Source organism: Rhinolophus hipposideros, assembly GCF_964194185.1.
Source record: "Rhinolophus hipposideros genome assembly, chromosome: 5".
Taxonomy (NCBI): domain Eukaryota; kingdom Metazoa; phylum Chordata; class Mammalia; order Chiroptera; family Rhinolophidae; genus Rhinolophus; species Rhinolophus hipposideros.
The window spans coordinates 67,409,526-67,425,262 of record NC_138051.1 but is presented as its reverse complement, the minus strand read 5'-3'; the positions used below and the strand labels follow the sequence as shown (position 1 = coordinate 67,425,262).

Here is a 15,737-nt window from a genome sequence, read left to right as displayed (position 1 = left end):
TTTGATTATATAGCAACATCTCAGTTCATGAGAAAGAATACGAGTGACAGGATTTGTAGCAGTGGGGTGGCCCCTTGCTTGTATGGGGACAAGAAATTTGTCTCCACATCATCTGAGTTGCCTTCGACAGTTCTGAGGCCCTGTCTCTATGGATAGGACCAGGGAATTCAGCCCTGCCCCAGCTTGCTGCTCCTGCTGAAAGAATTGGAGAGGAACGGCCTGCAGAGCGTCTGGGTAGAGCGAAGGGCCCTAAGAGAAAAGAGGGTTTTAAGACCAGCAATTTGGCGAGGGGGCTGGGTTGAATTACGACTGCATCTTGCTGTCTGCTAGACCATTAATTAAAATTCCCCATCAGAATGGTTTGCCATGGGTTCTCCCTTGTTCTGCTTTCGGTTGCTCCAGGAGAGGCAGCGCTGTTTCCACCCTCGGGGTTCCCAGCATCAGCCTTCTTTCTCCCTCTGTAGTGGGGACCTAGCTCGTGATGAGAATTGCTGTTGAGCGTCTGATGCTGCCCTCTCCATGATGGGAGTTGCCATAACCACAGGTTATAAATGCAGGAAATTGGACACGAGCTCACAATTCTGCCGTATTTAAAAAAAAAAAAAAAAAAAAAAAAACCGAAAGGGAAGAGCATTGATTGGATTACTTTTCTTGAATCTTCATTAAACCTTTAGAGGAATACAATCTGGCAGTGACCAACGTTTGGTTTTTATGCTGATTGATTCCACGATACGACTTGAGCTATTCAAAAATCCCAATGAGGCCTAAGCTTCTTTATCCTTCAAAGCACCTACATCTTCAGGAATAGTTTTACAACTAAAACCATGGATTGTTTTTCTTGAATAGAGATAGCTCAGCCCTAGGCATCCGGATCAGGCACCTTGTGAAGAAGCTGGCAAGGAGTCCCTTGGGCCGGTCTGCAGCCGCTAAGCCGAATTTGTAAGAGCCCGGCTCCCCAGACCTTTGCGGGGCCTGAAGCCGGCTGTCAGCCTGGGCTGCGGTGCTGGAATCAGCTGAAACCCCGATTTCAGGAACGGCGAGGGACGCCCATCACTGGGCGACACCTTACTGGGTTTTAGTGTTATCACCAGGAAATGGAAATTTCAGAACAAGAACCTAAAGGCGGTTCACTGCGCTCATGCGCTCGTGCGTGACAAGGCTGCGCTGTTCCCGGTCCTTTTCTGAACGCACGATTCCATTCTCTCTGATCAGTGCAGACCCCAAGCTGGAGCGGCTCGCGCAAGTTACAGGAGCCGAAAGTGGGGTGTGTCTGTGTGGGCAGAGCCGAGGAGGGTCGGGGAGTGGGGAGCCCTGGCCTTGTCTTTCCTTCCCCTGGTTGGTGAGGACATGGGACCCGCGCCCTGCCCACCAGCGGGAAGGCTCCGCAGGGAGCGGATTCCGGCGTCTCCCTCCCTGCTGCAGCCCGGCACCTGGAACGGCCTGGGCGCCTCGCGCGTGGGAGGGGCTCTGTATTACTTCATTGAATGAATGAGCTTCTAACTTCTTTCCAAGTCCGACGGGAACTGTTTTTCCCTTTCCTGTTCTTTAATATAGTGTTAAAATTGACAACATTTTCTAAAGAAAGGAAGCTCAGTGGGGCTTAACACAGGGAATTTGCAAACATGACAGGTTCTCCCTTAGGTGAACAGTCTATCTCAGGGTCCACGAACTTTTTCTGAAAGGGGCCAGATAGTAAATATTCTGGGCTTTGGGGGCCATACAGTCTCTGACACAGCTGCTCAGCTCTGCCATTTTAGCACAGAAGTAGCCATAAACAATACCTGAGTGAATGAGAGCAGCTTTACACAAATGGGTGGTGGCTGGATTTGGCCCACGGGTAGTCGTTTGTCCACCCCTGGCCCATCTCCCTGGAAAAGGACACCAGTTAGGATACTGTCAGATGCAAATAGCAGAAGCTCTGACTCAAACTGCTTAAACAGTAAGGGCATTTATTATCTCACACAGTAGGAATTCCTGATGGAGGGCAGCGTCCAGCGTCCAGTTAATTCCGCGGCTTGTCCCTCCTCCATCCTTCATCTTAAGGCTGGTTTCCCTCCTGGTCACAAGGTGGCTGTCAGTGACAACTGGACTGTATGCTTCCTTATTCAAGTAAAAAGAAGAAAACCTTTCCTAACCAAGGACCATACATGTCTTCTCGCTGGCTCTGATCCGGCCAGGTTAACACAACACCCACTCCTGGAGCAATAATGGCTCCCAAGGGAATGCCATGTGCAATGGGGCTAGACTAAGTGAAGTGGATGTGAAGTCAAGCACCCATGTTTTCTAAAGGCACACGACAGGCCGCGGTAACAGCCTGTGAATTCCCTTTACTTCCTATGGGAAAGGAAGAACTATTAAAGGTCTCAGAGCGTCTTCAAACCCGTAAGATCTACCCTAACAGAAAACCAAGTGCTTTTTGCTAGTATTATTTCTATAGTTGCAAGACCTTGGGGAAAGGCTTAGGCCAAAGAATTCTGAATACAAAATTCCAATTTTCAACAAAATTTATTAATCGCAAAGTTTCCTTCACCTGTGCCCTGGTGCAGAGATAATTGATAATGATCACATTCATTCGGAGTAGCCACTTTGGGTGACTTTGGCTGGTGGCTTTGATGGAAAGCCACCCAAACATATGTTTTCATAACTCTTTAATGAAGAGTTGAAGATGCGTTCTCAGGCCTTACTGCTCTGTTAGTTACCTTTTCTTAGTAACTCGTTTTCCCAGACAAACCCATTGATATGTTTGATTTTGGTAAGTGGATGACTTACTTCACTGGGGTCTGACAAGAGATCAGAATATCTTTGGTCTTGGTAAAATGGTAAGAAGTTGTCCAGGATTGTAAGCTGCCCTATCATTAGTGATTTTGTTTACGCTGTCTTTAGTCTGTTTTATTTCCCATTAAATCATGTGAAAATAGGTTTCCAGAAAATTCTTCATTCTTTCTTTTTTGACTCTCCTGATATGTGTAGCACATGGTAAATCTAATAACTATTGGTATGGTGTGTTACTCGTAAATTTCTACAATGACTATTGCTTTTATAATTTGTCATTAATGATCATTGTTTTATTGTCCTTGTAAATTTATTATTTCAACATTTTGTAATTATAATTTGGTCCTGTGGTTCACTATTTTTCCTATGATGCTATAAGTCAGGCAGAACCTGATTTATTTTTTATTTGTTGATGTACTTAGATTGAATATGGTATACTTAGATTGAATATGAATTAGGTTGACAAAATAAAAAAAAAAGATTTTCTAAACTATGTTGTCCTCATAAGCTTTTTTGTTGGTTTATTATGTCTGTCACTACAGATTAGCGAATATAAAAAACTCTGTGAACTTAAGAGACAGGACACTTACCAAAAGAAGAAAGAATTGGATAAATTAAATCGCAAAGCTGCAAAAATTAAAGAAACAGTTACTACCACCGCAGTGGTAAGAAAGAATAAACTATGTTTTTCAAGCCTGACCCAGGCACCTCAATATACACTACCTTAAATATAACTGGTAGCAGCTGTTTTAAAAAAGGGAGTTGATTTTAATTATCTTCATGCCATTCTCGAAGAATATTTTTGGCATGTTAACATTTTCCAACTTATACCACTTTGTGTTATAGTGCAATTATGTTTTCTTCTTCAGGAATATGGTGAGAAGAAGGAAGTTTGACATGCCTTTGATGGGCAATTGCATTTGATGGGTCAAAATACTGTAAAATGATTTGTTTTAAATGTGCGCAGAACCAACCAAATGCATGCAGAACCATGTATAGCATGACATTACCGTATTGTACATAACAGAATGAATAACCATGGGCATATTCTTTAATTCTGAATATGTGGTAATAAAAGAGAATTTGGGCTTTCCATTTAAATTGGGCACAAGAACATTAATATAGAAAAGGGACAATCTATTTGAATTCGAAAATACTTCAGAACTTTGCAGTTGTTTTTTTTTAAAAATTAATGACACTGAGTGAAAGCCAGTACTGTGATAAATATTTTGTGAGAATTATCCTTATTTTAAAGATAAGAAAACCAAAGCTTATGGAGGTGACTATAATTGAAGAGGTTAATGTTAATACCACTTCTGTGTTAATTAAAACAGAAAGGCCCATTAATCTTCTGTCACAATTAGTTGAAATAATGAGTCTTTATTTCTTTTATCTGTATAGTATTTCTTTTATATGTAATGAGAAATATATGTAAAACTGTATGGGACAACAGTAACACTGAAACATCACACTTCTTATCAGAATGCTCAGTTAATTCCTTTGTACTTTTTTGATGTCTTAGAAATAATTTTTAATTAAATGTAATGGGGTGACGTTGGTTAGTAAAATTATATAGGTTTCAAGTCCACATTTCTAGAACACATCATCTATCTATTGCATTGTGTGTTCATCACCCAGAGTCAGTTTTCCTTCCATCACCATACATGTGATCCCCTTTTCCCTCCTCTATCACCCTCTCTCCCCACTTACCCTCTGGTAACCACTACTATTATACTTTTATAGGGTGGTTCTTTTTATAGGGTGGTTCTGTAACTAGTTACATTAGTTACATTATATTGTAACTAAAATGTAACTTTCGTTTTAGTTACAATGTATCAGTTATGCTATCCAATTACAAAACATTAGTAAAATCAAAAATTTCCGCCAAATATGTGCATTTAAAAAGGTAATTATCTGTTTTTTAAATATCAACATAGTAAGGAAGCATGAGTCAGGCTAAGCCCAAAGGAAACTATAGGAGTTGTATAAAACAGATTTTATCTGCATGTCCAAGTTCATATCTCCAGTTTGGGCCTCATAAATCATAAGCTAAGTGCCCTACCAAGCCTAGCTTGGGAAAATGAAGTACGTGTTCCTTAACTTGTACTCCAAAGATCTCCAAGGCCAAATCAGACAAGGCTTGAAGGTGTCCTTTTCCCCTTCCCCCAATCTAGCCTGCCCACTCCCACCCCACCTTACCAGTGGAGAATACTGTTTGAAGCACAAACTTGAGTGTCACGGAGACCTGGGTTCAAATTTTGGCTGTACCAGCCTGACGTTTTCTCACCTATAAAATGGGGTAATATTATTGTCTATTTCAAAGGGCTTTTGCGGTCATGTGGTCATCAAATGAGGTCATGCCTGTAAGTCTTTTAGCTGAGTACTTGGTATTTGATAAAGTTTATTGTTCTCGCCTGAGATTAGAAAGCAACATTTTGGCTATAGATTGAGACAATAAGGAATTTCAGGTTAATCTTCATATGGTACCTTTGGTTTAGAAAACTCTGCAGCCAGGTCAAGCCAATGTCATGCTGGCATAAAAGAATAATGGCGTGTGATTCTCCAGGGCAGGCAGGAACGAGGGCTACAGGTAACTGATGTCAGGCCTGATGGCCGTCGGCATTTAACCACTAATCCTGATGGTCAGAGGCCTTTAGACATTCTGCTAATTTTTGGTGGCACTTCTAGGATTTCCGACCCCTATTACTCTGGAACTAGTTATGGCCCAGAAGTTCAGTCACACGGGTGCTTTAGAGAAAAATGGTTTGGGGGAGGTATCACTCACCTGTCTCAGCTGGCACCTCTATGCTCCCCACAGGTGTTTCTCTGATCCCCACATTGATGTGCAGGGTCCATGGCAACTCTCTGCCAGAGCAGAGGAATTTATTTGATCCGTTCTCCCTCACAAGCCAAAATGCAGCCCCAATACTCTCATAAGTTTGCCTGCCCTTTTCTTTATTCCAAAACTTCATTGTAAAAATATCTGTTTCGCTGTGAATTTTCTTTATCCGTATCTCCTTTTTCAAAAATCATGCTAATATTTTCCCACAATATCCAATTATTTCATTTCCAAACTTCTGATTAAATATTAAAAAAGAAAACTTTTTCAGCATGGACAAAGCTATCAATTAAAATAAAAGACCCAATTTGTTTTGACTTCTTATAATACTCATTCTAGTATCACCAAACAATATTTTGAAGATAGTTATGAAAATATAGATTTGCTTAGTTTTTTTAATGATAGTCAAAATGAATTCATGTCTTGAAAGTTGTTTTTATAGTGTTCATATCCTCACTGCTATATTTGATTATTCTTCCTCCCAAATTTTGTTTTGTTTCTGATGATTTCAGAATTATATCTGTTCACGTTTGTATTTTGAAGAAACAATTGTAATGATTGCTTTTATTTTAACTCAAGGTCACTTCCAGTGTGAAAGCTGAGTGGGTGATACATGAATATTTAGTGAGTTGAGGTGCTGTCATGAATCATTTGGTGATGATTGCATGCCGTAATTTTTAAAAATTTTCAATAGGTTCTTAGTGATCATAATTTAGAGGTAGCACAACTACAAGAATCAATAAAACATTGGGAACACCAGATCGAAGAATTGAAGATGTCCTGTAGTATCCTGGAGAATAAAATGTAAGTGTGATCACTTTATTTTTACTGAAGCATTTCTAGATGTTGCATTCCTTTCATTAAAAAGGATTTTTATTAGATGAAAATTTAATCTTTTCGTTTTCTAAAACGTATGTGACTGTCAGCCTTATAGAAGCATTGCTTCGTTTTGAAATTAGCCAGTTTTTCAAATGATCAAGAGAAAATATTGGGGATGATGCAGTCAGCTTAGAAAAAGGAAGGACTCTTTGGAATGTATTATCCTCACTTCAGTTCCCGACCCCCTGCAAACGAATATGCCCCTGCCACAAGACCCCAAACTCCCCTACGCATGCTGTTACCGCCGTTCTTAGTCAGGGGTACTTGCAAAACTTATTGAGAAAATATAGGGAAGCTTCAGGGCAAAATCTTTTACCCGTGGGGCTGGAACCAGTAACAAGGAAATCTTCCAGTCCATATCTTCGAGGTTCAGTCTCTGTTACTTTTTGCATAAGTGTTTCGTTCTCTTCTTGGTGAGCCCATGGCTAAGCATGGCCATGGCTAAACCCTCTGAGTTGACCTGTCACATGTCCATCTATCTGTAGAGATTTACTGACAGACTTTCTCCCAAGAGAATTCTCAGATTTCCCATCAGAGACTGCTGGGCTCAGCTCTGGATAGGAAGATGGGGTCTTGTAATATGCATGTGGCTTCTGGGCCTACACCCACGGTTCCCTGACAGTTTAAAAGACAAATTGTGAGCTGATCAGATTCTGCAAAAGACAAGTAACTTCACAACTTCACATCTTGTTTTAATATGTATGGCTCCTTTCTACATAAACAGGTTTGAATGTATTGTGATTAAAATTATGTTTTCTGAAATAGCAATCACACAGTCCCATCCTCATCAGTCCATAACATAGGCAGTAATCTGTGCACTTAGTAACAGATGTAAAATAGGAAAACTCAAGCCTTACTACAGTTAGAACTCAGAGTAAAAAATCTTTTCCTTTACAAGCAATTCAATAGTTTTGGTGCATACATGTTTTAAAGAAAAACTAGGCAAAATATCATAGTGGAAGATATAGATTAGCTCTTAAATTAGTTGTAGGAGTTATGATTCAAAACCTTGCTACACCGATGACGTTTTATTTATAAACAGCCTTCTTGTTAGCGAAGTTGTTTTAAATATATGTTAAAGAAGAAAATGGGGATTCGTATATTTTCCATTTTTAGTGGTTCATCTTTTTCCCCCCACAAATCCCAGCTTTTCAAGGGTTTTTATTCATGTGGAATCTCACTGAGGAGAAGTGCTTTTGATTAATTTAGTGATTGAGGCTATACGTTGCCCTTCTTTTTATTGATAAAACTTTACTTTTTCCTCTTTATGTATTTGTCAAATCAAAAAAAATTCTCTGTATTCTTTTTATTTTCTTACTTAGTTCATTTTCTCTCTCTATGGAGGTGGGGAGAGGAAGCCTAGTTCTTGCTTGATGGATTTGAAGAATCAAATAGTGTTGTTTTTTTAAGATTCTTTATGAATAAATTATATAAGAAATTAAAATAATTTGCACAACTCATCTTCCTACTAATCTATAAGCTTTCATTTTCACCCAATGAAATCTTTAACATACAAGCTTATTACCTATTTTGAGGTCAAAATATTGAGGAAAAACAAAACCACTCAACCGTGAGTTAAAATTCTATATGTAGACCTCAAATGCTCCACAAGGCCACAGGAGGTATCGATAGTTTAGTACTTGCTCTTTATTATTATTGATATCCAGCATGATGTGCTTATAGAATAGGTGAATCAGTGCCTACCTTTCTAAATTCCTATGATCTTTCTTTGCCATTCAGCTTTCAACACACGGGAGGTGGGGGATTGGAAGCTAAATGTTGCATATAAATGACACCAATTGGTGACCCAGGGTATATAATGCCTTTACAGTGCAAGAGGCGATGAAAATTATAGATGCTTTTTTTAAAGGGATGAAAGGTTTCAAAATTGCCAAGGTTACCAAGTGATGTCCACTCTGCCAAACGTTAGTGATCGAGTCTGTTCCTTAAAGTTCTTGAATTGTTAACAGAATTTGACATAGATGATCACTTCCACCTTCTTGAAATACTTTCTTCACTTGGTTTCCCAAACATCCCATTCTCTTATTAGACTCACTACACCGCTCCTTCTCAGGACTCTTTACTTGTTCCAATTCTTCTTTCTAACTCTAAAATGTTGGAGTTCTCAGTTCTTCACTATTCTCTATTCAGACTCTCCATATACGATTTCATCCAGTTTCATGGCTTTACATTCCTTCTGTATCCCAGTGACTCCCAAATTTGTATATCCAGCCCTGATTTCTAAATGCACATATACTACAGCTTATTTGACCTCTCCATTTGGAGGATATCTATGAGATATCTCAAATATAATGTGTCCTAAAAAGAATTCTTAATTTCCTGCCTCCTTGAAACAACTCTTCCTTCAATCTTCCTTATCACCATTTACCTAGTTAATATAGCCAAGAACATAGAAGTCATCCATTCCTGTTTTCATCACTACCTAACCCTAAACCAGCTCAAACTCCAGCCAAATCCAAAGGCATGTCCCGTTGTCTTCCTCAAAATATATCTTGAATCCAGCATATTTCTGACCACTGCCATTTTTATCTCTTTCGGATCACTGCCGTAGACTTCTATATGGTTTGTCTTCCTATACTGTTGTCTTTCTTCACTACATAGCAAGAGTTATCGTTACAAGATGTGAATCAGTTCATGTCACTCCTCTGCTTTAAAAATCCTTCCCCGGTTCCCATCAGAATAAAATCCAAGCTTCTACTTTGTCCTCAAGACCTTATATAATCTAGTCTCTGTCTACCTCACCAGCCTTCTCATGTTCCTCTCTTTGTAAAATACACCATGCCTTTCACTGCCTCAGGATATTTTCACCTGCTGTTCCTTCTACATGAAAAGCTCTTCCTTCAGATCTTCACATATCTGGATCCTTCCCATCGTTCAGGTCTTTCACCAAGACGTCTTCCCTACCCACCTGTCTAAAGTAGCATCCTCGCTCTCAGGATTTCTCTATCCTTTCCCCTGCTTTGTGTTCTTTGGAGCACTTAACACACTCTGAAATATACTACTTATTTATTTTTTTGATAACTTGCTTATATTCTGACTACTCCACTAAAGTGTGGTTTTTGTGAGAGTAGGGACTTGGCCTGTACTATATAGTACCGATAACACCTGCACAGTACACGTGTTCAATAATTGCTACTTAAATGATTGAATAAAATAATGAATTCATCAATTCAAAAGAGTGAAATCTTTTGTCTATTTCAATGAGTATATAAATATGTTATGTAGGGAGATGTGGCTTTGCTGGAAAACATGTTTTAATGTGAATCTGTTTGGCTTCCTTTGTTCATAGATATTTTTTTAAGAAGAACAAGGAAAAGCTGGATGGTATATCTGATATTAAAAAAGATGAATTATTGCAGAAGATAAAGGAGGTAGGAAGACAGAAATGATGATTTTTATATTATAATTAGATTTTTTGTTACGATTTTAAATATATGTGAGAAATGTGAAATTTTCCAAAAGTAGATTTTTCATTAACTAATAATAATCATGATCATTCACAGTAATTGATTTAAAGATTTATTCCCTCCCAAAGTTCTTTAAATATATAAAAGAGCAACGGTTGTCCTTGTGAAGATGAATCATTTTTTTGGTAACTTTTCATGTGGGTATAGATATTTTACATTAGGAATATCCATGACTAACAGACATTTTTCATGTGAATTAATTAAAGATTAGGACCTTCTTGCTGTTGTGTGGTACTTGTGTAGCAAACCATATTGTACTTGATAATGTTAGTGAAATACAGACAGTGCCAAAAAATGTATATACATTTTCAAGTAAGGAAAAAACTGTATTAAAATTGTAATACTCAGTATATACCAATAACAAAAGACGAATACAAGTCACTTTTGACCTTGTTATTACAAGAGGTGCTCAAAGTGGTTACCATCAGCATAATTTTAATACAGTTTTTTCCTTTCTTAAAATATACATTTTTTTGGCACCCTCTGTATTTGAGTCAGATTTAGCTCCCAGAAGAATTCTCTAGATATTTAAAAACGTAAGTTAAAAGAAATATGACATTTTAAGTAAATAATCAGGTGTAAACTAAGATTTATCCACAAGATATTCATTGAAGCATTTATTATGATGGTTGAACAATTAGGGGGAAATGTAATTAAAGTTTAGTAGAAGGGCCTTGATTAAACAAGTAATATAGTTCGTAATATATTATTCAGTAACAAATATAAAACAGTATATATAATATGACCCCATTTACACACACACACACACGCACACACATGCACACCAGACGTAACTGAAATTCGTCTTCCCCCTTGCATTGAAGGTGACATGTCCTTGGTATCTCCCCTCCCCCCGATATATACATATTTAATTACAGCAGTCCAGGACTTGTAGTGTCAGGTGCCCTCTGCCTACATTCTCTCTCTCTGTTTTTTTTCCCAAATCAACCAGGGTATAAAAGTCCTTTCTTTCACTAGTTTCCAAAAGAAATGTAATTACAGTAAGTATTTCATGATCTGTTGCAAACTTTGTTGGAAACCTGAGTGGTCATGGGGAGGAATCCCACTGCAGAGTGTGAAGCCATCTTGTTCACCTCCATTATGTCTCTTGCAGTCCCTCATTCAGCCTTTTGCTCTGGAATACACATTCCCCCCCACCCCCGCCATATTCAACTTCTTGTCCCTCTGCTACAAAACACAGCTCTGTCCTCCCCCTGAAGCCTGCACCCAGGCCCTGAGGCAGGGACATCACAGGCAGTTCTCTCCCAGAAGTATGATTTGTACCCGTTAAATTCATTCCACGTTTGGTTGTGAGCTCTCAGCTTTAGGAATGGCTTCCCTCTGGGCTAGACCTACACTGATTCTTTTAGTTGAGAGGATACTGAACGACAGGATCTGGACAGAGTTGGCTGGTTGCTTGGTTGGTTGATGTTTAAAGTTGTCTTTTATTCTCTGGGCACAGAATTTTTCCCTTTATTTTCTATTATGGGCACTGTTAGGCAGCCTTCAGGTGATAGCCTCACAGTTTCCAGCCCTTGTGACCTTCTGAATAATTCAAGACCCCGGACCTGGCATGGATCACTTGGTCAAAGGGGCAAATGCAGAGGGGTTTCCCTTTAATCCATAGCTCTTAGCCAGATTCCATGAGGACTAGTGAGTGACCACTTCACAAGGAGCAGGGCTCTGATCCATTTCGTATTTCCACTGGGGGAGAAACTGGACTCTTGATGACATCCATTCATAATTCTCAAGAGTTCTAGGAGGCAAATTCAATGATAACACAAAATTCTATTCTAACTTTAACTTTTTTATTATGAAATATTACACATATACAGAATAGTATATACACTGTAAATGTATAATCTTTATGTACATATCTATCTTTTTATGAATGTAATTTATTAATTTTAATGAAGTACAGTTTATTAATCTTTTCCTTTTTGGTTAATGCTTTCTGTATCCATGTCATGAGGATATTTTCCTACGTGATCTTCTAGAAGCTTTATTGTTTGATCTCAAACATTTAGGACCGCAAGCCATCTGGAGTGTGTGTGTGTGTGTGTGTGTGTGTGTGTGTGCGTGCACACACTCTATGAGATGGTGATCAAGAATCATATTTTTCCATAAGAATGTCCAATTAACTAGCACCATCTAATGAAAAGATGGTTCTTTCCTCCACTATATTGCAGTGGCACCTTTGTCATAAATCAAGTGTGGGTCATAAATACATCATAACTATGTGTGTGGATCTGTGAGCTCTACTGTGTTCATTTGCACTTGTATCTCCTCACATTAAAACTATGCTGTCTTAATTAGTGGCTTTAAAATAAGCCTTTATAGTTAGTAGTATAAATCCTTCAGCGTTGTTCTTCAAAATTGTTCCTGTTTTTCTTGGTGCTTTGAATTTCTATCAGTCGGTCAAGTTCTGCCAAAAAACCTGTTTAGATTTTTAATTGAGGTTGCACTAAATCTATAGACTAATCTGGGGAGGATTTCACGTATTTATAATATTGGGGTTTCGAATCCATGAACATGGTGGAACTCTCATTTATCTTAGGTCTTCTCCATTCCCTTTGACTCAGTTGTTCAATTTCACTATGATATGTCCAAATTTTTCTTTTTATTTATCCTGCTTGGGATTTATTGGACTTTTAAAATCTGCAAATTGCTATATTTTATAAGTTCTGCAAAATTGTCAGCCATTATCTAGTCACATATTTCTTTTGTCCCATTCTCTTTCCTTTTTTTCTGAGACTCCAATCTCACACACACACACACACACACACACACACACACACAATTATTTGTACTAATATACATATTCTCTACGTAACTTATACTCTCTTCTGTATTTTTCTACTTTTTGTCTCCCCCTGCTGCATGCTGGGCAGAATGGTCTTATTTCAGTTCCTAATTTTGGTTATTGTGTTTTTCAATTGGTAATTTTCAGATCTGCTTTGTTACTCTACTGTTTCTTGTTCCTTGCCATAATTTTCAAGCATCTCTAACATTGCTTTGACTATAGTAAACAGTATTTTTATAGTTCAGTGTCTAATTCCAATACATGATGTTTTTGTAGCTCTGCTTCTGTAGTGTGTTGTTTCTGCCAATTTCTGTTTATGCTGTCTTATTTCTTTCTGTTCTTGTTGGAAAACTGTACACTGGACATTGTGCTTGAAAAAATGTTTGTAGAAATAATTTGAGGCTTAAGATGATGGTATCGTCCTCAAGAACAGATTTGCACTTCAGTCAGATGCCTGGGATGTTTCCAGTCTAAAAACACTTTAATCCACCTTTAGGTTCCTTGGTGATTCAAGTCAGAATGACCATGGCTTGTTCACTTCGAATTCACCCTTCTCCAGAGAGTAAACCTCTTTAGGATCTCAGACTAAAGTGATGGGAGGTTAATCAGACTGAACACCTGGATGAGCTCTAAATGTTGACTTTTGTCCCGCTTTCCATGCAAGAGAACCAAAACTCAGTTTCCATTGGTTTCTTCCATATCAGTAAATATCCTCAGGGTGAACGGAGTTTGCAATGCTAGTTTTACCATTATGGATTGTTGCTTTCTTGTAGGCCTAGTCATTCCTCATTATCTTGTTAGTTCTTCAACACTTAAAAAAATTATTTTCAGCCAGCTAGTTTAGTGAGCCTCAACCAGAAGCTTGTTTTGAACTATCTAGCCCACCATTCATACTAAATCTTTTTTTTAACCTCATTTGAAGCAATTCAATAGAGACATCCAAACACAAAGTTCTTACCTCCTTCAGAACATGAATGGGTACTCCTTTTTCTTTTTGTCCTTGAATAGAAATATTTAACAAGACGCAAACATAATATCCAATCAAAGAGGTTTTGAGCAAGAGCTTCTATTGATGTCACACTTTCTTTCCCCAACGTAGTTTATCTTCTGGGAAAAAAGACACACGGTTTTTGCTGAGTGATCCCAGTTTATTAATCCCAATCCTTATTTCAATATGAATTATTACTCTGCGATTTTGCATCAGTGTTTACTATCTTTCTACACTTTCGTCCTAATTTATAGAAGAGACCCCAAAGTGTATAATTGCATATTTAATATATAATTAAATTACTCATCATTTATGCCATAGTCATTGTGTGCTAAGCAATATGTTCGGGCCTCTAGATAGCTGCCCACCTGACCCTGACTACTCAAAGGAACTGTGAAACTAGTCCCCTCTTTCAATTCCTTTTCTTTTTTCTAGATGGTTGAAAAACTACACAAAGGTCATTTAGAGAACAAAGATCTACAGGAGAAATTGCAGACTCTTATCAGACAATATAAGATTGTCTTACAAGAGGAAAATAAAATTTCTGTGCAGAAAAAGATAATTCATGATGAGTATGTTTCTCTTCCCCATCCATACAGGAATCAACCTGCCTTAATTATGGGATGCTTTCCTTGCTATCAAAGCAGTGACTCTCCACTTAAGCTTATCCTAGTTTTAAAATCTATTGGCAATGACAAAATGTTCTTTATCCGATAATAAACACACTCCCACTCCGCCTCTGTAATAATGAGTAATGCTTTCCTCATACGGTTCAGATCAAATCAATAAACACCAAGTGCATTATTTTTATTCCTCAATCAGATTTTTGAAAGGGTAATCACACTGTGACCCTGTAATACGATCTAGAGAAACTATGAGATCTGCTGTCCTCAGAAACTGACTACACCTGTATTCCCTATATCAGAGAAGGGTTTGGTCATTGACACAACGCTCTAACCTAAAGACTGGGAAATTATTCAAGGAACCCCTATCTTTCACTACTCATTGGACTCACTCAAGCTCTACTGCTTATCAATTGCATCTCCCAAATATTTCTCAAATAGGTCCTATCCTCCTCTCCAACTTCATTCTTTGGACCCCTTTCAGCCACTTGGGATTTGCTTGCCCCTTAAAAGTTCTTCGCACTTCATGCTTTACCACCTCTGTTTCATCTACCTCCCTTCCACCAGAATGATTCTTCTAAAATATCCTTCTGATGTCATTCCTTTTCATCAGTCACCGCACTGTACTCAACTGGGTGCAAATCCCTTTGTCCTACTGAACAATGAACAGATCTGGACAGTTTCTCTGTCTTAGAGCCATATCCCCAAGATCTTGTACATTGCTTGGTAAGTTGTGGGCATTCACCAGTGTTTTCTTAATGAGAATTACAGAATAGCATCTTGCAAGCATACATTATGTAAGTAATAATCCATTGCTACACTTAAAGTTAATCATCTGGAAGTGTAATTGCAGTGTCGGGGCCCGCTCTGTGAAGCTGAGTTTATGGTCATTGTTGTTACCCTTAAGCTGCAGAGAGTTGTTGCAATCATTTTACCTCATCCAATTGAACAGTCTACTGAGAACAATTCTGTTAATATTCTTCGCAAGCTTTTCTCAGATCAATACTAAGTTACTTATCAGTTTGAAACATAGAATGTACTGATGACAAATAATTGTAACACTAAAATATTTACTACCTTTATTGGCTTTTGTCTTCTTCAGCTTGGGCTGCCATAACAAAATACCATAAACTGGGTGGTTTAAACAATAGGAATTTATTTTTCACTGTTCTGGAGGCTGGATCCCCAAGAACAGCGTGCCCTCGTGGTCAGAGAGCAAGAGCTCTCTTCCTGGTTTGCAGATGGCCACCTTCTCACTGTGTTCTCACTTGGTAGAGAGAGAGAGCAAGCACTCTGGTGTCTCTTCCTATGAGGACAATAATCTCTTCATGAGGGCCCCTCATGC

At 38.4% G+C, this 15,737-nt stretch overlaps 1 protein-coding gene across 1 annotated transcript in view; it reads left to right on the top strand.

The window, feature by feature from the left end:
• The window catches only part of CCDC175 (coiled-coil domain containing 175), a 51,756-nt gene that overhangs the window by 11,941 nt on the left and 24,078 nt on the right, over positions 1-15,737 (top strand). The window contains exons 7-10 of the mRNA XM_081048974.1: positions 3,315-3,437; positions 6,306-6,415; positions 9,801-9,882; positions 14,205-14,341. Coding sequence (XP_080905100.1) covers positions 3,315-3,437; positions 6,306-6,415; positions 9,801-9,882; positions 14,205-14,341 — 452 coding nt within the window. The remainder of the gene's footprint in view (positions 1-3,314; positions 3,438-6,305; positions 6,416-9,800; positions 9,883-14,204; positions 14,342-15,737) is intronic.